Raw genomic sequence first — 27,562 nt, forward strand, 5'->3', positions numbered from 1 at the left:
TTCCACTTGGAAGATTTTTCTCTATGAAGGTCTGCTTAGTGTCTAACTAGGAATAGATGTCACAAATTTCCATCCGAGGTAAATATTGGCAAAATTGGAGCTGGTCTAGATTTATAGTGGTTTACAATAGAAGCGTGTGGTGTTATAAACACTTGCTTGACAGGTTGGATTTTTGTCTAGTGAACTGCCTTTTTTTAACACACCGTCTCCCTTTTTATTAACTAGGGAAGCCGTGACAACATGAGTGTTGTTCTAGTATGTTTCCCCAATGCGCCGAAGGTATCAGAGGAGGCTGTTAAGAGAGAGGCCGAGTTGGATAAGTTCCTGGAGGCTCATGTGGAAGGTAAGAGGCAGCACTTGTTCATTTGTCAGCCAGTTTTCTGCATTGTATATCCAGTGTGGAGGAAATGGCCATCTTGTTATTCAAAAAGTCCTAATACCAGACCTAATATTAGTTTCAGTCATGGGGTTTGAAATTGCTCTCTGTGCTCATCTCCCACTGGTTCTTCTCTTTCAACATTCTGGCATGTTCTAAACTATCTGGAGGCCCGTAGGATCTTTCCTGGATAGGGAATATATTAATTCTGATAACAATTCTAGTGTTTTTCCATTTGACATGTAGTTAGGACAGCTGTGATGAAACCTGTTTGGCATTCTTTCTCTCTCTGGATGTTATTTTTCTCACACTCTCTCACCTACATCGTTCTAAGGTTTCACGGCAACAGTCATGGTGGAGAAAACGCTCCAGGATTCCATTAGCGGTTTGTTGCCCCACATGTGTAATGTAATTGTCTCTCTCTGCAGAAATCATGGAGAAGTCAGGGGAGGAAGGCATCCCAGATCTAAGCCATGTCATACACATCCTTCGCCCTGAGAGCATCCCCAACCTGCCTCCAGGAGGTGGTCTCGCTAGCAAGTAAGGATCCAAAATTGCTACATTTGTCCATGTGGTCCTTCATATCACATCAATGCTGATCAAAGCAAATTGCCATACGCAATATTGTATTGATATTTGGGTCATGATAAAAAATAAGTGATTCTTTTAGTGTTGAATTATTTAAAACTATAATAATTTGTTGCAAAATTTTTCTTTGAATAGAAATAATATTGTGCATTGATCTTAAGGGGTGTGTGATATTGGTCCAAGATTTTTTTTCCTTTATAAATATTTGTTAATATTGATCATATATTGATTAATATTAGATATTTAGTTGTGCATGCTAATTTTCCCTTTTTTTTTTTTTATTCAGAACAGCAATGTCATTTCTTAATTTGCACAGATTCTATGTCCTGCCTACAAGCACTTGAGTCTTTGAAAACTGAACACCCTACAATTATTAGTATAATAGAAAAAGTTGACTTTTTAAAGAAACAAGATTTCAGCATTATTTTTTGTTGGATACCCGGCAATATGGGATTGGTTGGCTATGAAAAAGCAGATAAAGTGGCTAAGGAAGCTCTTCAGTTGGAAATAACATAATGTAATATTCCATTATCTGATGTAAAACCTATATTGAATCTGTACATTAATAATAAATGGCGAATGGAATGAATGCATATACAACAAACTATATGAGGTGAATCCAGTAGTAAATGAAATAAGTTATTACTGTTTTGAAAATAGATATGACCAGGTTGTATATACAAGATGTCAAATTGGACATTCAAGACTCACTCATTCATATTTATTGAAAGGAGAAGAGAAACCAGTCTGTGACTTGTGTAAGAATTTTTTGAGTGTAAAACACATTATAATACAATTTTAAATGATATTAGACAACGATATTATTCAGAAAATATACTAAAAGTATATACTTTAAAAGTCTCTCCTGGAAGAAGTTTAGAATTTTTATCACTGATTAAACTGAAAGACTGTATATGATTTTTATCAGTACTATTGTTGCTTGTATGTTTTGTATAATGATTGTTTAAGAAAATGTTATATTATGGTAAATGATGTATTGAAATTATATTGTTAATGTTGCCATGAATATAGCCATTGTTGCTGATATGGCGTTAAAACATGAATGAATAAAACAAAAATGTATTCAGATTAGCACTTCAGTCTTTAAAATAATGTAATCTTGAATCAAATCTCAAAATGAAATCCATTTTTCAATTCACAGGTAGCATAGCACTTCATTTTATTTCTCATTCATTTAGACACAATAGTGTAGAGTTGTGTAGAGTTTTAATTCCAACCATCTCAATTATTGGCCATAGCATGAAAATAATGATTGCCTTATTGGTATCATCCAGAATTGTATATTATTTAAATGTGGAAACTGTATATGTTTTATAATGTTGTTGTTATATAATTATATAATATTAAATTATTAATGTGAAAATTAACTGAAAATATTGATCCCTGGTGTGAGAATATACAGTACAGGTGGAAAAAATGAAAAAATAAATTATAGGATTCAAGAGGTAAAATATAGCAGTACTTTTTTATTACCCCTGCTATGTAATGTGTGGATAAAGTGATATATTAAATTATATAAATATTTATGCAAAAATTAACACAAAATATATTGATTCTTGGTGCAAGAATTTCAATACAGCTGGAAATATCACTATATAGAAATCGAGAGCAAATAATATTGCAGTGGTTTTTTTTTTTTTATTATCCTCCTTTATAATGTGTAAAATAGTGATTTTTGCTCAATTTTAAACATCTGAGGTTTTGCTGTGGACCAGATAAACTTTTCTCACTAGTATCTTCAGTAGGGTTTTTAGAGTTCTGTCTAATCTGTTTCTCTTCTCTTCTCTTCTAGACGTAGTGTAATTGAGGCCGTTTACAACAGGCTAAACCCACACCGAGAAGAAGATGGGGTGAGTGTCTCCTTACTGTTGTGATCTCATAAGAACAGAACAAAAGGTCACTTGAGTCTTCTTGCTTAGACTTGAGTCCATCCATTTACTCATCATCTTACAATACTTTTAATGCATCACATCTGCAAATATTTTGACTTTATGTAGGTCTAGGTGACGCTTTCATGCATACATTTACTCCCCCGATCATTTGAGAGAGTGATATATTTAGCAAGTGATTAGCAAATGTCCTACTTAGGGAAGCATATCTGGTACTTAGAGATGGCTTTATATATAGGGCAGATTAAACATCCAAACACCACTATCTTTAAAAGCAGTGCCTCTGCATTTAAAGGGGTCATATGATGCGATTTCAAGTTTTCCTTTCTCTTTGGAGTGTTACAAGCGCCTCCACCATCCCCAGCCACTGAACCCCTTGGCTCTGAGGAGGGACAGGACGAAGCCGCTACATCACAGTCTCTGGACAAGCTCTCTGGCGCCCCCACTGCATGACCCTATTTAGTACCCACTAAACCCAGCCTTGCTATCAAACCCCTTTCCCCAGATCTGCTCTCTGGCCCAGATTGCTAGGTTGCTTTGGGTATTCTTCCTCCTTAGAGCACTTCCAGTGCAGGTTTTTGGTTGTTTTTATGGATTTGTAATAGCACTTTGGGTGTTTGTTTTGTGTTTGTGAGCTCTGCAAAAAGTAAAAGTAGCATACAAAGGAAGTTTTGTGCAGAATTCTTATAACTAAAAACCTGCTCTGCAACTGCAACTGAGGTTAACCTTGGCATATCCCAGCTCTGTCTGCAGTAAGCACTTTCTCATATCTGCACTTAGCCTAGTGTTTTTAAAATGAGACATGGAGGTGTTATCTAATAAATTGTTAAAAGGATAGTTCACCTAGATGTCAAAATTCTGTCATCTTTTCCACCTTTATGTCATTCCAGACTTAAATGATTATTTTTTTTTCACTTTGTTTTGTGTTTTTTTCTTTTGTTTTGTTTTTAGGTTTTTAGTTTTTTTTTTTTTTTTTCAAAGTCTTTGTACAATCAATTGCATAGATGAGAAACATTGTTCAAAATATATTTTTCGTGTTCTGCAAAACTAAGTCACAGGTTTGGAATGACATGAAGGTAAATAATTCATTTTTGGTGAACTGTCCCTTAAGGAGATTTGAATACTGTCACACACCCCTGAATGATTTGATGATCACCATTTCACACCCAAAGAATTTACCCATTTAAGTAGTTAAACATTTGAAATAGCAATGGTTTAAGTGGACAATCTGGGCCGTGCCAAGAATACACACAACTGTTTGCTCTCGTGCCATGCGATGCATGTGTACTACGTATCCAGGGTTGTCTCGTGGCTGATCATAGTTATAGGATATTAACGTACTGTAGTAAACATCAGGTACAACTTCTGGTATGCTCTTTGTGTAGTGTGCTTGTGTGTGTGTGAATCAAATGTTTGAAATGCGAGATGAATAACTGATCAAAAGCAATTCTTTCACCATTTAAAAGGGAACTCTTATGCTGTGTATGTGTATATCTTCCTCTCTCTCTATATCTCTTTCATATCGGTTTAGAATTTGAGCTGACCTCTCGAATATGATTGTCCTGTGTCTGCTCTTTGAGTGGTCACAGTTAACTACTATCCAGGTGTGTCCTTGAGGAAGAAGCACAAAATGGAAATGCACTGGCTTTATAAGCATGGACCGTATGAGATTACAGAAGCTTACACAATCATTTGTTCTTGCAAAAATCTCCTTTCGTCTGTTGTGCTGATCCAGTCAGTCAATGATTGTCAAAGTCATTCATTGAAAGGGGACAATACAGACTGATTTACCTTTAGAAGGACTTAATGCAATCTATAAATTAGGCAACGCTGCTACATGGACATTCATGAATGTCTGTACACTGCAGTATTTGGACAGGGCTTCTTATCACACTTTTCTTATTCTTATGACCCGAGTTTTTGGAAAGCAAGCTGAATTCTGTCCATGTGGATTATGTCATATCGCAAAATATCTGATGTTCCAAACTGCTTTTGTTTTGTGATTTCTTTGGCTGATTTTATCAAGCCATTTGAAGCGGATTACTTTGTTTATTTGGAAGTTAATGCATAACACAAACTGTATAATCCTCTTAACAGTTAGCGTAAGTGCATGCATAATGCTGCCATTGTTATATTAAACTAATGTTACTAAAATACAGGCTCAGCAGAATCAGAGAGCTTAATTGTCTATAGAGCAGTATTTGCTGCTTTGGGTTCAGATTTTTATTATTTTATTTTTTTCTGGGCAAAGGTTTGTATACATTTTGTTTCACGCTGAAATTCAAAATAAATCAAATTCAACTATTAATATCTGTCTTTGCTCCAATTCATTATTAAATTTGAGATGACACACCACATAGAATGCTGATGGTTTCATGAGTGCTTTTTATAGCTCTTGTAAGAACTTGTTCACTCCTAACTATTTTTCACAATCAGACATGGCTTATGTTCTTACTCATGAGCTTGTTAGTGGAAGTTTGAGGCTTGAGGTAAGTAAGCTTCAAATGTGCCTTAATCGTTTAAAAGCCGGTTTTAGACTGGGGGAAATTAGTTTTCTTCTCATATAAAATGCAACTAATATCAGAAAAAGAATGTTGGCCAGTCCTTGCAGGTTTTTTCCCACCCATTTGTTTTTTTATTTTTGTGTATTATGTTTATTGACCTTTTTTTGGTACACAGATTCATGTAACCACTCCTATTTTGGTTGTATGCTGTTTTAATGTTATTGGGTAGTTTTTTGGCCCACTGTCTACTTTGGAGTCACCTGTAGGTTCGGAGGCACCTACACTACTGTTTAAAAGTTTGGGGTCTGTATATGATGTTTTTGAAAAACATTGATGAGCATGAGTTTCTTATGCTCACCAAGATTGCGTTTATTTGATCAAAAATACAATATTGTGAAGTATTGCATCCTTGCTGGATAAAAGTATTATTTAAAAAAATATATATTATAATAATAATAATAATCTTACTGACCCCGAACTTAATTTTTTTTAATCAGAACTATGTAAAACCAGACTTCATTTTCTGTTACATGGAATTCAACAATTAGGAAATCTTCCTTTCTCTCCTTTTCTTGTCTTTCACACCCTCACAGGTTTCATTGTTTCTTTTACATCCCCAGTTCGTACTAGTGAGTGTTTTACCCATTTAATTTTTCTCTGTTTGCTCATTTCTTTCCCTTTCTTGTTTTCTCCCTGTCGCAGAGCGGAGGTGACCTGGACGACCCCTGGTAGCCCGAGCACCCAACGGCTTCTGAATCCACAAGTGTATGTCCTCCAATCACACAAGAAAACCCTTGCTCACACTTTTTTTGGTTTTAATTCGGAGAGCGTCATAGGAAATGTCAAACAACAAGTCTGGGAATACATATGCTTGTTTTTTAAAGATGAGAAAACTACAGAAATCTTATGGGTTTTTTTTTTTTTTAGAACTGCATTGTATGGTAGAGAGATTTATTTTTACTCCCCCACCCCCACCCCCCTCCCTCCTGAAATCTGTCGATTATGAGCAGTGATGGGACTGCTCGAGCAGAAGTTGCTGGATGTTAATTTGGAGGCGTTTACTCTGAACTCAGCTGGAGGAGGGTGGGGCCAGTGAGCTCTGAGAGGGACAGGGACCCTCGTTCAGACAAGGCTCTCTTTGAAACCCCTTCACAACCACGCATGTGCAGCTTTTTGGAGGCATGATCTCAGTTCCTGTTCAAAGTTTCTGCCACCCTCTTTAACCCTGCGACTCTTACAGGCTCTATCCCAGCAGCTGGACAGCAGCCACAGAAATGTAATGTATCTGTTGTGGATTTTTCTTTTTCTCTTTTGGGGCAGAGGCAACTTTCTTCTAGTGTCATTCATTTTGGTGCTTGCTACTCTCTGAATGGAGAGAACTTTATTTGGAAGAGCTTGTCACGGTGACTTCCTTACAGTCGCCTCAGAGACAGTACATAAGAACTGAACTCCTCCTCTTTTTCGCAGCACACTTCATCCCCTGCTCTCCCTACTGATTTATTCCCATCAGCTTGCCTTCTGGTTTGTGGTTTTCTCTAACAAAATAGTCGAATTTCAAATAGGTTTCCCCCTCTATCATTTTGACTCGTTTAAAAAAAAATTTTTTTTATTGCAGATTATATGGCGTAATTGGTATTGTTTGATTGCACTCACATTTGATTACGAAAACAAAAAATACTGAAAAAAAACTATATGAAAGAAACTATGAGAAGGTAGAGTATTTCTAAAGTGAAACTGCAGAAATATGTATGTGTATATAGCTATATTTTTTTTTTCTCCTTTAACAGCGGAGTGAAAGAGTGGGAGGGGACGCTCTCTCCTCAGACTGACTTATAAGTACTTGAATATTCATTATGAGTGGGTCTGATTTTTTTTTTTTTTTTTTAAAGTAATCCTTAATGTAGAATTGTTTTTAAACCGTGCCTGTAAAAGGTGAACCATGCTGTAAGGGTGTACTTACAGGATAGTTTTCTCTGAATGAATGTACCCCTTCACACTGATACACATTACATATACCTGCACGCACCCATTTGTACATTCTCATGCGTAACATTTTCATATGTGCATTTATTGTTCGATTAGCTTCATCTTATACATTCACATTCTTACTCCATTTACTTCACATGTGAGTTTTTTTCTGCGCTGTGCAATCATCGGACACAGACATGCTCTGGAGGCCTTTTTCTTCCCTCCTTTTTTGTTTTTGGTTGTTTATTCATCGACTTCACCTGCTCTGGTGTGTAGCTTTAAAATGAGTGTTTAATTGAATTTTATGAGATGATTATGTATGTATATATATTTTTGCAGTTTTCCCCTCTTCTGGTACACAACTTGCAGCCATATGCTGGAAAGCTTCATTTTAAGATGAATAGATTGAGTCCGTATCCATTCGAGATGGTAAAGAGATATATTTTGTGCGGTGAGTGCTCAAGGACATTCATTTGCGTTGTGTATATCAACAATTATTGATGCATAGAATAATTGAGACAAAGTATTTTATTTATTCCAAATCTGTTGGCTTAAGAAGAGAGGGTTTTGCCGGAGGGGGAAACTACTGTCCCGTGTGTTTTGGAGAGTGTGATCGAATGCTCTTGCTCTCACGTCCTTGCTCTCTTTCTCTCTGATTCTCTCTAACCACCTGACGAGCCCATGTAATGAACGTCCCCAGTATGATGTTGTGATGTTTCAGTAGCAAACAGTGAATATGATCTGTTCTCCTCAATAAAGGATTGCTAAAGTTTGATGTTAACACAATGACTTGCTTGTGTTTGAAATGTTATCTCAATAATCCAGGAGGGGAATGAAGGCTTCACATCTTGAATCGTTCTGTGCAAGTGAAATTACTGTTTTTTTGTTTTGTTTTCAGGAGACTATCTACCTTATGTTTTAACGCAGAAGCTATTTTCTGTGAAAGTATGTAGAAAGCTGTAGAATACAACAGCGTCTTCCCGGTTCCAGAAGTATTTTTCCCATTATTATTATTTTTTTTTATTGTGGTATGTCATGATTCTCTGATTGGAGGCGATTTCTTTGCAGAATCATGGGTAATGTTGTCTTTTCACCAGGATTTCTGCTGCCAAACACCAAGTTAAAGGTGTGGTAAGCGATGCCAATGTTGACATTTGAAATCAACAAAACAAACACGCCCCTACCCCAAAAGGGTCTCGCTTGCCTTAAGCCTTCTTCTGTTCCACAGACGTTTTCCTCTTTTGTTTATCCGCCATCTCCATCTTTCTGTCGCTCGGCTCGGCTAATGTCCGTCCTGTGCACTGAACGCTCTCTCCTCCACATCATGAGTAGACACGCCCCTTACTGCTGATTGGCTACAAGTTTGTTTTGCTAGTCGGCCCGAATCAGTTTTCTAAAGCGTTTTTGAAAAATCGCTTACCCCACCTTTAAAATAAAGCTGGCTGATGGCTTCACCAAAGCATATACCTTCAATTAACCTCTATACAGTGTCTGTCCACTTTATCAGAGTCCTTCAGGTATTTTCCCCATTTTTTTTAAAGTCTTCCTTTAAGATCTATAAGCCATGAAACCAGTCAAACCAGCCAACTGAGATGAATAACAACATTATAAACTTTGATTCGAAGCAAAAGTATTTGCAAATTGGACAAAAAGACAAAGGTACAGGACTGTACTTAAGGGCTTTAATGATGGAAAGAACAACATTACCATGGAACATTGCAAATGACAACCAAAGAAAAAAAGGATAAATATAAAACCAGTTTATTTGAAGATATTGATTGTACTATATAGAAACAATATATTTAAAATTTATAACAAAATAATCATATATATACAAACATTTAAGTAATTTGAGAAGAGGATCATGGGTAATGTGTTTTTTTGTTGTTGTTTTTTTACCTTGAATTCTGCTGTTGAACAGTATTTTTTAAAAATTTTAAAATAATGCAGGCGGGTGACTTCAACAAAAGCAGATACCATCGATTATCCTCATAGCTCACAGTTGGTCTGTCTTCAAAGGCAAAAGTTAATAAATATAAATCAGTTCCCGGAGTCCAACTGCTGACCTCTAAAGTTGCCCTCTAAAAACTCTTTGCGTTACAAACCAGTGCGTTTATGATTATGATAATAAAATAGAACAACAAATACTGCTTTGCAGTATCAAGCAGCATAACAGACTGTTTTTGCACTGCTAAAATAACTGGAAGCAGCTGAGACTGAAACAATCAAGTTAAAAATAAGTGTCAGTGGATTGACACAAGAGGGCGTGATAACGGAGTTAAAGGAGTCAAACTTTCGTTAGAGTAGTTGTGAGTGCTGAATAAGAAAGCATGCTGTGATCCACTGAGGGCTTTTTTCCCCTTTTTTTTTAAAGCAGCATTTAGTTTTCTTGGAAGTCTTGAGTCTTTCCATTCCCCAAAGTCATTAAAATTAAGTTGATTTTATTATATATAAAAAAAAAAAAGAAACTGGTTTAGCTTTAGAGGCAGCAGTGTATTTCCTCTTGGTGAAAAACGGTTGTCTTTTTGAAACTGAAAAGATCCTGTTTCATTAAGAGGATGTATGTCACTTTACTCTGGTAGTCTGTGTAAATGAAGTTGGAAGGATGAGGAACAGAGTGCATTACACCACAGCTGACTGCACGTGCTCACCTGACTGCTGGGTGTCGAGGGGTCGTCACCTCTCACCCCTTCTGCTAATCAACAGCAGAGACATCCTGAACGTTTTTTTTTTTTTACATCTCTACCTCATTACAATGTCTCCCACTGCAAAGTCTAAATCCCCTTAATGATCCTGTATAGACCCACCCCCATCTAAAAAGTGTCCCTGTGCGGTTACACAGTATTGTTTCCCTGGATCAGGATGCCAAACGTGTGGATTAAGGTAATCCACACTCTTCAGGCTGAAGCGGTGGGGAACTTGACTGGATTGCGCACAGCCTTTCAGGTTTGTGGATTGGGAGATTAAGGAAGGTGGTTAAATGGTTTGGAAAGTGTTATGGGGAAGCTAGTTTAGTCGAAACACCTGTTGATAGAGGCTGTATGTAAAAATAACAATGTTGTAAAATGCCTGGTGGGGAGCAAAGCAGGAAGTACCGGAGACATAGATTTAAAAAAAGATATTTTGTCTGTTTTGTTTTTCCCAATGGGGACCAGTGTTGTTTTGGACCCCATTAACTTTCACTGTGTGCACAAATTTTTATTAATTGAGTCATTTATTTATTTATGAATGAATTATGCCTACAAGTTGGCTGTACCAGGTGTGGGGGTTGATGTGTTTTTTCCCCATATCACATGATGTTCTTTGACAAGATTTGCCAGCGTAACAGGCCAATCACACAGAACACATTTTTACATTTAAATACGCAAGACAGGGTAATGGAACAGAAAAAAAAACGAAGGTCTAAAAAAGTATTTTTTTTTTTTTTTAAAGTTGAGCTTCTTTTAATTTACATGCTGTATTTTTAGAATGCCGCTTTTAGACACTGCAAAAGACACAAGTGCAACATGTCCATTTAGCACGTTTCCATATAAAAACTATGGAAAAGCAATGAGTGGAATGCAAAAATGTGTTCTTTGTGAAACTAAAAAGTTAACTAAAAACTAAACTTAACTAAAAAGTTTTTGCATTTAAAAACATAAGATGGGAGGCAATAGAATGGAACAAAAAAACGCAAGGTCCAAAGATGCGTTTTTTTTTAAAGTTGAGCTTTTAATTTGAATGCAGAATGGCATTTTAGACTCTGCAAAAGACACAAGTGCAACAGTCAAATGCATCCGTTTAGCTCATGTTTACATATAAAAACAATGGAATAGAAATGTGTGAACTACACTTACTATGACAGAAAATGCTTCTTAACTGCAAATCAAACTCCTAGCAGCTCAATTCCAGACACAAATCTCAATTGAGAAGATTCACGCTAGAAAAAAACAAACAGATAATCGGTGTAGCAGATGTCTTAACTGTTTAGCGAACAAATTGCCTCACTGTATAGCTAAAAATCCCTTAAATGTTTAGCTCGCCTGTGCATTGGTTTCTTGTGTTCTTTCAAACATCTAATATATAAAGCTAGCATCATCATTTATAACGGCCTGCTAAAATATCTTAGCTCATGGGTGTATAGAGTTAGCAGCGGGGGTCTGAGCGGTTGATCGGGAGGGTGGGGGTGTTAGGGATTACCCCCTTTTCCAAAGCCTAGTTACACTGCAGAAGTAAATGAGCTGTTGAAAGAATGCACCCAGGGCAGGAACAGCCGTGCGTCCTGGGGGCTGAAGCTTAACCGCCGCCCGATTGGTGGGATTACAGAGGAAATGAGAGGACAGAGCAGGGGACCGAGAGCCAGGTAATTTAGCTCTAATTAACCACATTCACCAACCTGCATGTATTCTTCCCCACCTTTTCTTCATTCCTGCAGGATTTGTTCCTACCTGTTGAGACACAGTTGCTCTGTGAATTCGCACACATCATTGTTTGGGAGCAGAATGCCGCATGTTTGGATCGAGGAAAGAGTTTATTTTATGAGTTCCTCCATCTTTTTTCGCAGGTCACCGTCAAAGATCACAGCTCTTGCGAGCAGCAGGTGTTGTACGGCTAATGTACTTGTGTGATAAACTTTCTCTCAGTCTCATCTGACTCCGTATTTGTCAAGTGACGTTAATTATGACTCTCCCCTGCTATGTCTTTCTCTGTTTCTCCCTCACGGAGCTGTCACCTCTGTGTCAGTGGATATCCCTGAGTCTCAGCATGCAGCGTCCATTGGAGCTGAATGTGCCCTCCCTCTCAGCCACCGGCCCACCAGCCGGCGCTGTCCTGACATGACAGCCCATTGTGTTTATCCAGCCAGGCCGAAACCCCTGGCCGCAGGAAGGAATTAAGAGAGGATAGGAGGGGAGAAGTAATTATGTTTAGTCACTTGAATTCTGTAGATCCCCGTCTTAATTATGCGATTCACCACAAAACACTGTCAAGTCAAGTGAAAAGAGCAGGAATGCCGGTGAGAGCGGATCAGAACATGACACCTCGGAGCCCCTGTGAGGTCAGGGCAGGACCGTGTGTTTGTAAAGGTAGGATAAGCTGCTCACATACACCAGGCTCCAATTACAGGCTTGCCCATTCACATGCGTCTCTGCTCGGCTCGTCTGGTTTGTCAGCAAATTTTTTTGCAATTAATAGGGCGTGAGAATCTATGTATGCTGTAACATGCATCTGCTGCGTAAAAGACACTGTACGTGGTGTAACCACTCTGCAGCACATTAAACTAGATGAAGACATCCTGGTGCTCTCTGCAACATGTTTTTAAGAGTCTCTGTAGTTCTGTAGGCCAGGGGTTTTCAAATTGTGGCCCAGGGATCCACTGCAAGAAATTTAAAGAGAAAAAAATATCAGTGTATATATATGAAGTGTGTATGTATTTTTATGTATATATTTATATGTAATTAATAGAATAAATTAAAAACAATTATAACTATAATATATTTGAATTAATGTTTAATTCTATATTAATTCATGTTTTTGTAATATTTATAATACATAAGATTAATGTATTTTGTGTGTGTAGTTTTCCTTTATTATATAATAAATACATGTATAATAAATTGTGTTATTATAATAAAATATATGCAAGGTGTTATAACTAAATATATCTTGCATATTTTATATAAACAGATAATTTAGTACATATTTTCTATAAATATTTTCAATATACTAATTGCATAAAAACTGATGTATTTATTATATTACATTAATCTTATAAATTATTTTAAAAGATACTGATTTAATGTAACTTTATAATTATAATGTTATATTAAGTGTGTGAATATTTTCCATAAGTGATATATTTGATTACATTAATATATTACTTTTTTTTATGTTGATTTAATATATTAATTTTAGAATTAAGATATATTGTTAATCAAGCTTTTAAATTAACTCTGATTAACATTTAAAAATAATTTCACAAACAACAGTTAGTTTTAAAATTTTATCACATGAATATATTTGTAGGCCTACTTGAAAATTCATAGGTGTCTTTATTTTAGATGGGTTATTTGAGGATCCTTGGTCTCAAGAAGTTTGAAAAGCCGTGCTATAGTCACTTTATAGTATCAGTGAACATGCTATTGTGTAAAATGTATTTATATTCTCCTTCACAGATGTACTCTAGCCTGGGGAACCAGACCTATGCGCTCCTAATATCTATCTCCATATTATGGCTTCTCTTTTGTAAGTGAGGAGAGAGAGGCAGATACGATCAGGTGCAGGAGCCTCAGTCCGCGGGCTAGACCAGGCTCTGGAGAAGACAGGAGAGAAGAGGAGGAAGTCATTTATAAGCCGAGCATGTTTCATGCCTCAGAAACCATGTTGAATTAAACAGAGTAATCACTGCTTGAGGCCACCCTCTCTCCGGTTCACTCTCTCTTTCGGTCTTTGTACCTCATTTGCTGCTGAGAGGAGTGGATTATCACAAGATCACCGCGGAGGTCGGCCCAACAAATCCACACACACACACTGTGCTTCACCACAGCCGTGGGTTTGGAGACGCTAAGGCCTGGTGTACTTCACTTTTTAAAAGTTTTTTGGCATCTTGGAGTCACGCACTTTTGTTTAGCCAATCGAAAGCTCGCAATCAACAGTTTCATTGCGTTTGATTTGTCCACCAACCTGTTAGTCATGTGACCCTGTGTCCTGCAGCCAGCTGTCAGAGAGATAAAAATAGTTTTGATTCAGATCAACTGAAGCATTTAAATTTGGAGGTGCCCTCTGGGTACTTCCGTGAATGCTGTTAATCCACTTCTATAATGCACATTGCCCAATTGTGTATGTGCATTATATGGACGCAGTGTGCGCTCCTTTGGGCAGTCACTGTGAAACACAATGCTGTGTGTCTCCTGTGAGCCGTATGAATTTAGATGATGACAGCTGAGTGTGGAGACAAGGCCATATATCTTATTTATGGGGTGGAGGGAGAGGTAGCAGCAGGACATGGGTGTCATATTGAGAGGCTGCGATGAGGAGCAGAGGGAATGACTGTGAGCCTCTTCCGCCAGCATGAGCTACAGATGCCACAGAATGTCTGAGCGAGGATGGTTGTAGCACTTTTTTTAATTGTTGTAAATCAATTTGTAACTTTAATTGTTGTAACTGTTTTTTGTGCTGTTTCCCTCAGACTTTGCACCTTCAAATTTAGTTTTTAGACTTTTCCCCGCTCAACCTTCATTTTAATTAAATTTTTTTTTAAATAACTTAGAAATCTTTTTTTTTAATTTTTTTTTTATTTTAAATAAATGTTGAAACTTTCTATTCATCAAATCCTGAAAAAAGTATAACAGGTTCCAAAACCTGTTTCCAACATTGATAATAAATCAGCATATTACAATGATTTTTGAAGGATCATGTGACACTTAAGACTGGAGTAATGATGATGAAAATTAAGCTTTGCATCACAAAATTATATTATATTTTAAAATGTATTAAAATAGAAAATAGTTATTTTAAATTGCAATAATATTTCACAAAATTATTGTGTTTCTGTTTTTGTTTTTTAATACAGAAAAATATATAAAATTTACTGTTCAAAATGTTGGGGTCAGCAGAAATAAAAAAAATATATATTTTATTTAGCAAGGATACATTAATTTGATCAAAAGGGACAGCAAAGACTTACATTGTTACAAAAAAAATGTCTATTTCAAGTAAGTGCTGTTCTTCTGAATTTTCTATTCATTAAAGAATTCTGTAAAAAAAGTATCACTAAAATATTAAGCGGCACAACTATTTTCAACGCTGATAATGATAATGAATATAGAATGACTGGACTGGAAAGACTGGAGTAATGGCTGCTGAAAATTCAGCTTTGCCATCACAAGAATAAATTATTTAAACAGAAAACAGTTGTTTAAAATTGTAATAATATTTCACAACAATTCTGTTTTGCTGTATTTTTGTTTAAATAAATGCACTTGGTGAGCACAAGAGACTTCTTTCAAGTCTTACTGACCCAATCTTGGTAGTGTTACATCAAATTAAATTAAACTTGTAAAATTTAATGAGAATTGGTTGATCAAGATGATACAAGTTCTGCCAATTAACATTTAATAACATGATCACAAATGAAATAAGTCAAAACTTACCTCACTTTTCCTCCCCTTTATATTGGTACACAGATACTTCTGGAGAATGGTGGACATGTATGATCCCTTTACCTCTTTTTTTTCCCCCAGTGTTTGAAGCGACAGTGTTACAACGATCTCCGTTCTCCCCTACGTTTAGACAAGCAAGAAAGGCATTCAGATATTATAGCACTGTGTATAACCAATGAAGCCTCACACTTTAGTTTCAGTTTTGAAATAACAGTAATATGAAGTGACATAACTGTAATCTAGTCCTATGAGAACAGTAGTACTGCAGCATCACTTTGGGCCTCTGTCTGGCCATATCTCAATTTACACAATTGGATTGGCCACAGCAAGCAGTGTTAATTGCACTTACCAATAGCCTGTGTGCGTCACAGGGATTATCGACCTGAATCATATTAGCGAAGCTTCCCAATGATCGGAACATTTCCTGATCTGTGGCTCTGAGTGTTTTATCCTGCTTTACTGTTCAGTGTGGAATGTTTTAATCCAATAACAGACACAGAAGTGCAGGCCGCAGTGCTGCCTCACCGTGTGCCACCAGCGGGTGGCAGCAGTCTCCACTGTTTGCATGGGGGTCCTCTGGTGGTCTTTGAGAACCTGACAGCTCCTGTCTGTAAGGGTCTTGTAAACATGCAACACTGACAGCTTCTAATTCAGGCTTTTAGCTGCGAGCTCATTTGCAGATGCCTCAAAGCAAAAGCAATCTGGTCAGAGGAAAGTTTACTTTAAGACTGAGGCACAAAACATACTTACTGAATTACCAAGGGAGTGTGCATTTGTATTAAGGGACAGTTTATGCAGAAATAAACATTGTCACCATGTGCTCATTCCAAACCTGCATGGCTTACTCTCTTTTGCAGAACACTTTCTTTTTGCACATATTTTGAAGAATGTTTCAATTTATACAATAAGTCAATGAGGTCCAAAACAACATTGCTCTTCATTGACTTCTATTATATGGAAAGAAAAAGATTTTTTACAGTTTTTATCACAAATTTTTGTTTATATTTAAAATAATTTATTTTTGCGGGGTGGTGGGGGGATTGAGAGGCTGCGATGAGGAGCAGAGGGAATGACTGTGAGCCTCTTCCGCCAGCATGAGCTACAGATGCCACAGAATGTCTGAGCGAGGATGGTTGTAGCACTTTTTTTAATTGTTGTAAATCAATTTGTAACTTTAATTGTTGTAACTGTTTTTTGTGCTGTTTCCCTCAGACTTTGCACCTTCAAATTTAGTTTTTAGACTTTTCCCCGCTCAACCTTCATTTTAATTAAATTTTTTTTTAAATAACTTAGAAATCTTTTTTTTTAATTTTTTTTTTATTTTAAATAAATGTTGAAACTTTCTATTCATCAAATCCTGAAAAAAGTATCACAGGTTCCAAAACCTGTTTCCAACATTGATAATAAATCAGCATATTACAATGATTTTTGAAGGATCATGTGACACTTAAGACTGGAGTAATGATGATGAAAATTAAGCTTTGCATCACAAAATTATATTATATTTTAAAATGTATTAAAATAGAAAATAGTTATTTTAAATTGCAATAATATTTCACAAAATTATTGTGTTTCTGTTTTTGTTTTTTAATACAGAAAAATATATAAAATTTACTGTTCAAAATGTTGGGGTCAGCAGAAATAAAAAAAATATATATTTTATTTAGCAAGGATACATTAATTTGATCAAAAGGGACAGCAAAGACTTACATTGTTACAAAAAAAATGTCTATTTCAAGTAAGTGCTGTTCTTCTGAATTTTCTATTCATTAAAGAATTCTGTAAAAAAAGTATCACTAAAATATTAAGCGGCACAACTATTTTCAACGCTGATAATGATAATGAATATAGAATGACTGGACTGGAAAGACTGGAGTAATGGCTGCTGAAAATTCAGCTTTGCCATCACAAGAATAAATTATTTAAACAGAAAACAGTTGTTTAAAATTGTAATAATATTTCACAACAATTCTGTTTTGCTGTATTTTTGTTTAAATAAATGCACTTGGTGAGCACAAGAGACTTCTTTCAAGTCTTACTGACCCAATCTTGGTAGTGTTACATCAAATTAAATTAAACTTGTAAAATTTTATGAGAATTGGTTGATCAAGATGATACAAGTTCTGCCAATTAACATTTAATAACATGATCACAAATGAAATAAGTCAAAACTTACCTCACTTTTCCTCCCCTTTATATTGGTACACAGATACTTCTGGAGAATGGTGGACATGTATGATCCCTTTACCTCTTTTTTTTCCCCCAGTGTTTGAAGCGACAGTGTTACAACGATCTCCGTTCTCCCCTACGTTTAGACAAGCAAGAAAGGCATTCAGATATTATAGCACTGTGTATAACCAATGAAGCCTCACACTTTAGTTTCAGTTTTGAAATAACAGTAATATGAAGTGACATAACTGTAATCTAGTCCTATGAGAACAGTAGTACTGCAGCATCACTTTGGGCCTCTGTCTGGCCATATCTCAATTTACACAATTGGATTGGCCACAGCAAGCAGTGTTAATTGCACTTACCAATAGCCTGTGGGCGTCACAGGGATTATCGACCTGAATCATATTAGTGAAGCTTCCAAATGATCGGAACATTTACTGATCTGTGGCTCAGTGCTTTATCCTGCTTTACTGTTCAGTGCGGAATGTTTTAATCCAATAATCGACACAGAAGTGCCGGCGCAGTGCTGTTTCACCGTGTGCCACCAGCAGGTGGCAGCAGTCTCCACCGTTTGCATGGGAAGCTCATTTAGGGGTCCTCTGGTGGTCATTGAGAACCTGACAACTCCTGTTGGTAAGAGTCTTGTAAACATGCAACATTCACAGCTTCTAATTTAGGCTTTTAGCTCTGAGCTCATTTGCAGGGTGCCTCAAAGCAAAAAGCAATCTGGTCAGAGGAAAGTTTACTTTAAGTCTGAGGCGCAAAACACACTTAGCCTACCGAATTACCAAGGGAGTGTGCGTTTGTTTTAAGGGACAGTTTATGCAGAAATAAAAATTCTGTCATCATTTACACATTTCAAACTTGTATGACTGACTTTCTTTTGCAGAACACTTTCTTTTTACAGATATTTTGAAGAATGTTTCAACTGTTGTTGTATATACAGTAAGTCTATGGGGTCCAAAACAACATTGGTCTTAATTGACTTATTAAAAATTCATTTATGAAAAAAATTTATAAAAAATAATTTTCTTTAAAAAACACTATTTTTAAAAAATTATTGCAAAAAATTATTTTCTCTCTCTCTCTCTCTCTCTCTCTCGCTCCATATAATAAAAGTCAATTAAGACCAATGTTGTTTTGGACCACATAGACTTACTGTATATACAACAACACATTTTATATATATATATATATAATTTAAAATTTCCTCTTTTGTGCTACTCAGAAGAAAGTAAGTCATACTGGTTTGGAACAACATGAGGGTGAATAAATGATTTATGTATTTATAAAAAATTTAAAAAAAAATTACACTTCAGTCTTTCTAAAATTTCACATTATTCAGTGTTACATGTTGTTTCTTTAGCCAATTTTTTTCCCAGTGTACTGGGGTGGACAGTGGCAGGCACTAGTGAATAACCAGATGACTAATGGGTAGTTAATGCATATGAAAGCAATACCTAAAGCCCTCTACTCTCAGTCCTGTTCACACAGCACTCAAGAGGGGATTCATAACTGCTTGCATCCTCTCGCAGTCCCCCATCACCATTCCACCTGTTACCTTTCTCTCTTTTCCATGGACAGAAATGCTTCTCTTTCTTGCTTTAATCCCTGAACTTTGTCACCTTCCAAAATCTCCATCTCCCCTTCTTTTCCTCTGTCCTCTTCCCTCAGATGCACCTGTGGCGGTCTTATCTGTGCCTGTGCTGTGTGAGTGTGGTATTATGAGATTAAGAATGGAGCTCTGATGATCGGATGCAGGTCTTAATTGGAGTGGAAGGTGTGCTTGGCTTTAGCCAGTGATTTTGGCTCAGGGATATGATAGTCGAGTAGGGCTCAGAGCACTGATACTGGACCTGGTTGGTGGAAGGATGTCAATATAATTCTCTAATCATTTCTGATTGGTCCAGGGAGCTCGGTTGGGATAGACGGATAAGGAGAATGACTCCCCTCTCTCTCGTATTTCGATGTCTTCGCACTCTCTCTGTATCCACAAGCTCGGCTGTCCATCATAATGCAATCATAACTGAAAGGTGTTCCCAATCAGGATTCCGGATTAAGAGATTACGCTTGCATTGTCGCTGCCCATTGTGAGGGGTCAAGCCCACGTAATTTTGGTGATGGATGACTGGTGCATTTCCGTGCGCCATTACCCAGGTCACCCTGACGGCTTGTGGCAGGTGTGGCCTCTCTAATGACAAAAGACCATATTGATATAATTGCTCTTTTGTGATTAATTTCATATTGTAATGGGACAGGATTTAGCAAAGCTCTCCCCAAAACTCTCAAGCTTCTCATTACAGGAAGAGCCCTGTCATAACGTCTCATTGCTATGTTAATATAGATCATCGTAGTAAACGAGCACCCATTAGGTTATTGTATTATCGCTTGTCTTTTAGAGGTGCACCAAAACAGCCCAAATTAGGGTAAGAGGCTCATGGAAAGATTAAAAACCAGAGTTGGTTCCTCTCGTCACTTTTGCATGCACAACAAGTCCCCGCTTGATGCGTTTGGAGACTCTGGGACCGTTTCGAGCAGGTGTTCTTACTGCACAGATTGCGCTTGCTGCGGGGCATCCTGCAAGCGTCCAGGGCAGCCTCTTAAAAGGCTGAATTAGAGCCTCTGAATATTGCATGCATGTAATGGGGTTTTAATTCGCCCATATTGTTCATTATTCAACAGGGGCCGTTTTACACTAGCGATCGTGGCCGAGCTCCACCTGAGGATAAAAAGCCCTGCAGGTAAAAATTGGATCGTAATTACGCTATGACCTCCTATCAGCCGGTCGATCCCATTCACTTGGCTGTGTGGATTGTGAAAGCACGGGCATTGTGAGTTTGGGAGGCCGTTAACTGAAATGGCCTTTGACAAGACCCCCTTGTCACCATGCACTGCTTATTGGGCCTCTTTTGCCCTGTGCGTCACGCTTTCCTCCATTGCTCTCCATTCATTCCTCCCTCCACAGCAGGCCTTCATAAAGAAACAGGCCCAGCCGCTGACCCCACCATTCAGACCGGGGCTCTCTGCTGTGCCCAGCATGCCGTCTAACAAGCATCCTCGGTGCCCCATTTCTGATGGTCAGAATTGCACAGGACGCAGTGCGGGCAAAATGTGGGTAAAATGCGGGCCTGGCATATGCCCCTAATTTGCACCAGCGTAAAGTAGACACACCTGAACCCTCGCCCTGTTACTTCCAAGAGTTTTAAGAGCACATTTCAGTTAACGAAGACGGGCTGAACCAAGCTAATCGCAAAAGGATTGGCAAAAATAACACATTAAAACAATGTTTTAAAAAAGTTCTGTGTTCTGTCAAAGCTACGACGAGCCTGTTGCGTCCCTTCAAAAAGACGGCGTGTGAAGACATTACTTAATTATTGCTCCTAAGTGCCTCTTAAAATTTAAGTGCTGCGCTGTCTGTCAAGCTGCCATTATGTTTAAAGGCTGTTCCCCTTGTGTCTGTTCATCTTATCACTTTTAGGGCAATTTCATAACAGAGCAATTTAATCCACGGTGTGGTTTCAATCCATCGAGTTCTCCAGCGGTATCACTGGAGTATGCACACAGGCAGCCAAGCTGGAGAACACTGTGTTTTGCACAGTATGTTGATGGCCAGGGAGGTCACTCTCTCTCTCTCTCTGATAGTGAAGAGTGGAAGATGAGCAGGTCTCTGTGGAGTGAATAAATGTGTAAATGCAGGTCGTTCTTCTCTAATCCACAGAGGTGGAAAAGCACTGAGCCGTTAAATAAACAGAGAGCTGAGCTGCTTTGCTCTTCGCCTGCATATTGACCAGAGACTTAAGATGATTAATGCAGCACTTTAGCAATGCAGAGGTGAGAGTGTGTGTGAAAATACAGAGAGATGGATAGTGAGAAAGAATAGAGATGTGGAGAATCTTAATTGTTTTGTTTAAACAATAATGACTGATTGAAGTCTGAGATGGTAGATTTGACGTGCAAAAAAATGGTTTTAATCAGTATTTTTGCCTTGTTTAGCAAGATCAATTTACTTGAAGCAAAATTGCTTACAATTTTCAGAAAATATGTCTTGAATTAAGTTTATTTTTCTCATATCATAGTCAAATGATGTTTCCTTGTTTTAAGCAGGGGTGTTTACACCTTAAAAGACAAAAAAGACAAGAAAATGATGATAGAAAAATAACTTCAATATATTTTCTCTAAAAAAAATTACTTGACTTTGGCACTATGCATTTTAAAAAAATCTTTATTTTTTCTTATATATCTAATATTATTACATATATCATTATTTTATATGATTTTATATTAAAAATGTTTATGATTTTCCGAATATTGAATTAAGTTGGTTTTTCTCATATCATTGATTTTTTTTTTCTTTTCTTGTTTTAAGCATGTTTTAAGCAGGATTTGTTTTCACTTAAAAAGGGAAGAAAAAAACTATTTGCAAATGATGTAATAACCTAATTCAAGACATATTCTCTTGGTGCAAATCTTAATATCATACACAGTTTTGATCATATCTAGTTTATTTATTTATTTATTTGTATTAATTTAATTATATTGTTATATTTATTGTTTAAACATATTAAAATATAAACATATACAATTATATTGTTTAAACATATTTTTTACACCATGTAGTGGACACATTCTGTAAATATGTGAGCATGAAATACTCACTGCCATAAAATTCACTGGTTGGCAGCACATACCCAAATGGTGAACAATTCCCAGGTCATGAGATGAGAGAAATGACAAGCAGACCACACAAACAGAGCTCAGAGATTTTGCGTAGCTCTATCTGAATTCAAGAAGTTGTGTTTGACATCCCGATCCCAAGGTTGTGCCGCGTTCTCAGAGAGGGGTTGTAATTGGCTACTGACAGCAGGGTGAAAGGTCAGATGTAATCGGGACTCAGGTAATTTACTGGTGGAAGTGATTTACGTGTGTGTTTGTTTTTCATATTCACCACTCCATGAGAAATTGCATTTTTAACAGGGCGGGAGGGAATGCAGAACAGTTGGATGCTGATTGCAGATATTCCACATGTGCTGTGTGTGTGTGTGTGTGTTTTCTATGTGCATATTTATGTGGTCACTTAGTCGCTCTCCCCTCTGACACAACCTTACTGAATGCCTCAAAGCATGTGGACTTTTGCACTGTATAAAAATCTGAATAAAGTAGTAAATGTAGCAGTATGATGCTTTTTGTTGAAAAGATGTTGAAATCAGAAATACTCAGCAAAGAGGGTAAAAGAACAGCTGGGTAAAGCATTTGATAACAGGCTTTTCATTGCAATGGGCTCTGCTGAACAGTGTACATAAAGACACTGTCCTTTCCTGCAGCTGCATGTCACAATAGGCCAAAAGGTGAATGCCAGTAGCTAGACTGAACCAAACAGGCAACGTTAGATCTCGCAAAGCAATAAACCTTTCATGATACAAGAGGTCATCTTTCTCTCTGTAGATTACCTGTACAGCTGCAGATCCATTAACCTTGAGTGGAACACATGACCGTTCTCTGAGCATTTTTGTTAGAACGCCAAATCAAAGTAGTAAGGAAGAATATGGGAGCTGTGAAATCATGGAAATGTGTTGCAAATTAAATTCAGATCTAAAAATGGCATTCTCATGTTTGTTTCGTGTCATAAGATAATATTTTAGATTGCGTCCTGTCATTCTATGATTAGTTCAGCAAGATGAAGGTATTTTCACATGCCAGCTCTCATGACCTTGTTTTGAGTGGCTTTGCAAAATTCTGACCATTTGTAGTTGTAAATGGTCTCAGGAATCCTTTTATGTTTCCTTTCGCTCATCTTGCCAAAGTAAAAGTACAGTTTTGACATACTGATGCCAAAACACAGGTTTATACACAAGACGTCTCAACTGTGTGCAATGCTGCTTTCTGGCTATTTGGAAGTAAACCTTTATGTTGGAAACAGTAAACATTAATTTTAAGTTATTTTAAGACTATTTTTGCCTACTAAATGAGCTCTTGTTTTGGAAAATGTAAATAGAAATTAGGTTTTGTGTGATTTCTCTTAACAATGTCTAAACAACTACAATTTTTACATTAGCACTTAATTATTAATGCTTTTTAACACACAAACCACTGACAATTTAAAGTAAGGTTCAATTCTTTATTATCATTTAATACATTTGGCATCTTTAACTAACAATAAACCAGCATTTATTAATCTATGTTAATGTTATATAATATATATATATATATATGTGTATATATATGTATATAGCCTATGTATATATATTTAACATTTCAAATGACATAAATAACTTTATGAAAATGAGTTATGAATGGAAAAATATTTGTATATAATTAAACATTAAACAACATTCAATTCTGTAAAAATGTTAATTGTTACTTCGCTTATTAACTACTGTTAATGAATTGAACCTTATTGTAAAGTGTTTCTCAGTATTCCACCAAATTCTGTGATTGTTTAAAGACATCATTCTTATATCAGTGACAACTGTTACACTGCAAGTTAGCTACACTTACAGTCATGCAAGTTTTTGTGCCAATTGTGTCTCCTGTAATTAGGGGTGTATGGAGGTGGAAAATTGTGAATGTTGGATCTGCCAGGCAGTGACGACGAAGCGTCTGTGGGGAATAACTGGAAAGAAAAGGCAGGAAAATGCAAAGTGCTCGAGGGTCCCTGGGAGCCATTTCAGCACTCTGACAAAATCATTTCTGCAGATAAAATATTCAAAAAAGCAGTTATGTTTTCATTTAAAACATCATGTCCTCTGTAAGTTCTATTTAATGTCAAACCAAACACTTGGGCTTATCTCAGACTTTTGTTGTGTTTTTGTAGCTGCTTGTTCGCTATCCATTTTAACCATTGAAGAAAAAATGGGTTGTCAACTCTTCAGCTCTTGTTTGGTTTTCTGCACTTATATGTACTGTGTAACAACAGAGCAAGGCTAAAGAAGTGTGCATGCCTGCTCTCGTTTGGAGAGTTACATTATCCTGTTTTAAATACTGTTGACATACATTAACTTTTATTGCAAATCACTGTGAAAAGGAAAAACGTATACAGAATGTACATTGAACAGGATGTATGTGCTGCTATTCACTCTTAAACATAAAGATGCCACAAAGAACCTAAACCTTAAAAAATCCCTTTTTGTCATCTAAAGAACCACTTTTCACTATTAAAAATAAAGGTTCTTTATTGGCATCTATGGTTCCATAAGCATCCATGGAACCTTTCCGTAACATAAAAGGTTCTTTAGAGTGGAAAAGGTTATTATTGAAATCTTCTTCACACTAAGAAAAAAAAATGGTTCTTTTAAGAATTGTTTTTAGAAAGGTTCTTTGGAGAACCTAAATTAGTTCTATGCACTCGTAAAAGTAGAGGAATTGGCATTTACTGTATAGTTCCATGAAGAACCTTTAACATCCATGGAACTTTTCCATTGTATAGAAGGTTCTTTATCGTGGAAAAAGGTTAGATTATTAAAATAGAGAAGAAAAATAGTTATTTTAACTGTTCACGGACAGGTTCTATTGGGAACCCAAAATGGTTCTTCTGTAGCATTGCTGCGAAACTTTTACAACTTTTATTCTTTAAGAATGTGGCATAGCTGACAAAAAAAAAAACCTTTTGGAACCTTTATAGTGTACAAAGAACATTTTGTGCGATGAAAAAAAAGTGGATATTAGAGGTTTTTCATGGAACCTCAACAAAGAACCATTTAAGAGTCTTTATTTTTTATAAATGCTGTTATTCCCCTAAATTTGGAAGCAGGGATATTTTAATGAGAACCATTATTGTATACTGACTTATTTTTTTATTTTTTTAATTTTTTTTCAATTTGGAAGATATTTGTAACTTTGGTGTCAAACAGATGAATGTCCCTTCCTTAAAAATGTTAAATTTAATTATTCTAAGTATATGTCTGTACAAACTAGAGATATTAGATGAAAGCAATCGAAAATAAGGGGGAAAAATATATATTCTCTCCCAGTCGCCCCCTGCACTTCTGTCAGATGGTAATTGGGGCCAGTAATTACTGTAAGTGGAGGGTTAACAGGCAATTAACCTGAAAGAAACAGTAGAGAATGTAAAAGATCAAGAGAATGGGACAGACAATTAATGATGAGTCCAACTAGAGTAACACATTTCCTTTCAATATTCTGATCTTTGCCTCCCCTGTCATCCAAAGGCCGGCTTTTTCATACAAAAAGAGAGCTTTAGATCATAAAGGCAGTCATCAGCGCTTAGAAAAATCTGGACAAGGTCAAGTCAGACAGGACTGAAAATATGTGTTTACTGTGATGTTTGAAGAGGTGAGTACAGCTGCACTGCCGGCTGATTTGCTTTAGCGTGTTTCTTCCGGCAGTCAGTGAATGTGCACTGTGCCATCTCAAAACACTTTGAGAAACGATTCTTTGTCTGACCTTTTAAGAAGATTAGCTCTGCTAAATGAGTGCTCGGAGACGTTCTGATTCAAACCTTGCAGGTCTGCTAGGTCAACTAGTAAAATTAAGTTAAGTAAAGTCCACTTTGACTCTAGAGGAAGTAGAGATGGGCCTGTCTGTCCGTCTCTGAGAGAACTGTGGGATATGTTCGTCGATTGAGACCCTGAGGTCTCTGACACTCCGCACAGCTTCAAAAACCTTAACCTAAGCTGATGGGAACGATCTCCCCTCGGCTCCTCTGAGAGGGTGCGTGTGCGGCGGGGAAGGGGGGGCGGTTAGTTTATTGAAGCTGAAATGATTTTAGCCTACCTCTATGTAAGGATGTGCTTTGCCAAGCAGACTGGCTGACTGAAGCTTAGCTTACTTTTTTCCTCAATGCATTTACATTCCCAACACCTGCATCACTTATTTATTTCTTAACCACTTCCCACTCACTTTTTTGCTCCATTAGACCCCTCATTTGAATATGGCGTGCTGGAGATACTGTATATTGCTCTGCCGAAAGCTCCTCCATAATCAGGGACGCTACAGACCTCTCTGAGCTTTGTGTGAGGCTGTGCAGGTTCATGAGGTTCTGTAATCGCACACATTCAGCGCGGAGCTCCTCACCTGTTCCCTCTCTCCGCTATCAGAAACTCATCCGTCAGTAACCTGGACAGTGTTAGAGGGCCTTTAATGTATCTGCTGTGGCTTATTGTCCTTCCGGCTTTGCCCCTCAAGTCCAGTGAAGTGTGGAGCAATCATGGGCCTCTGTGGAGAACGGATAGAGCAATTTTTTTTCAGAAAGGAGGGAGGGAGGGATGGTTACAGTAGTTTGTGCATGCACATTTCCAGAGTAGCAATCTTCCCTTCCTTTTTCCGCTCTGAATAAAGGTGATGAAATCCCTCTCGCTGCCACTAATCTTGAGCTGACAGAGAGGGCTGCTATACAAGACTCTCTCTATCTGTTGTGAGAGGCAGTGGACGCCTGCTTGTAAGCCGCTTATGATATTGACTGCCTGCTTCCTTTCCTTTTCAGTGTGGCCCAGCCACTTATGGGTATACACACACTCACACAGTCTGCCATGTGTCGTCATGAGGAAATTCTTATTTTGTCACTCATGACTCAAACTGTATAAAAGTTGAGAAAGCTATGAGAATGTTTCTTTCTCCATCGAGTGGACTGCATTGGGTATTGATTAAGATACGGAATCGAGAACCCGTTCTTATTCAGAATCGATTCCATTTAAAAAAAAAAAGTAATAATAATAATAAACACACTGGAACTGAATGACTCATTACTTATTTGTCAGCCATGCAATACCACAACTGCTATAAATCCATAACACACAACAGCACAACCATTGATGTCTGACTGCCGAACAACTTTTTAGTGAATTCAAAACACACAATGGAACTAGTGTAGTCCATTTCCCAAACAAATGACTCTTATGAATTGGTCCTTTTAATTGAATCCAACCCATACTGCACAACTAGTGAAGTCCG

General features: G+C 37.1%; 1 protein-coding gene across 3 annotated transcripts in view; it reads left to right on the plus strand.

Moving 5' to 3' along the window:
- The window catches only part of LOC107739221 (protein phosphatase 1B-like), a 59,401-nt gene extending 52,669 nt beyond the window's left edge, over positions 1-6,732 (plus strand). For 2 of the 3 annotated variants that reach the window (XM_016551248.1, XM_016551257.1), the window contains exons 3-6: positions 226-343; positions 805-916; positions 2,778-2,835; positions 6,081-6,732. In XM_016551248.1, the coding sequence (XP_016406734.1) occupies positions 226-343; positions 805-916; positions 2,778-2,835; positions 6,081-6,110 (318 nt within the window). In that variant the 3' untranslated portion in view covers positions 6,111-6,732. Of the gene's footprint in view, positions 1-225; positions 344-804; positions 917-2,777; positions 2,836-4,478; positions 5,553-6,080 lie in introns of those variants that run through there. The other variant, XM_016551266.1, reaches the window with a different exon arrangement.
- Positions 6,733-27,562: the final 20,830 nt, after the last annotated feature.

Source organism: Sinocyclocheilus rhinocerous, unplaced genomic scaffold (genome assembly GCF_001515625.1).
Source record: "Sinocyclocheilus rhinocerous isolate Xijiao unplaced genomic scaffold, SAMN03320098_v1.1 scaffold251, whole genome shotgun sequence".
NCBI classification, from domain to species: domain Eukaryota; kingdom Metazoa; phylum Chordata; class Actinopteri; order Cypriniformes; family Cyprinidae; genus Sinocyclocheilus; species Sinocyclocheilus rhinocerous.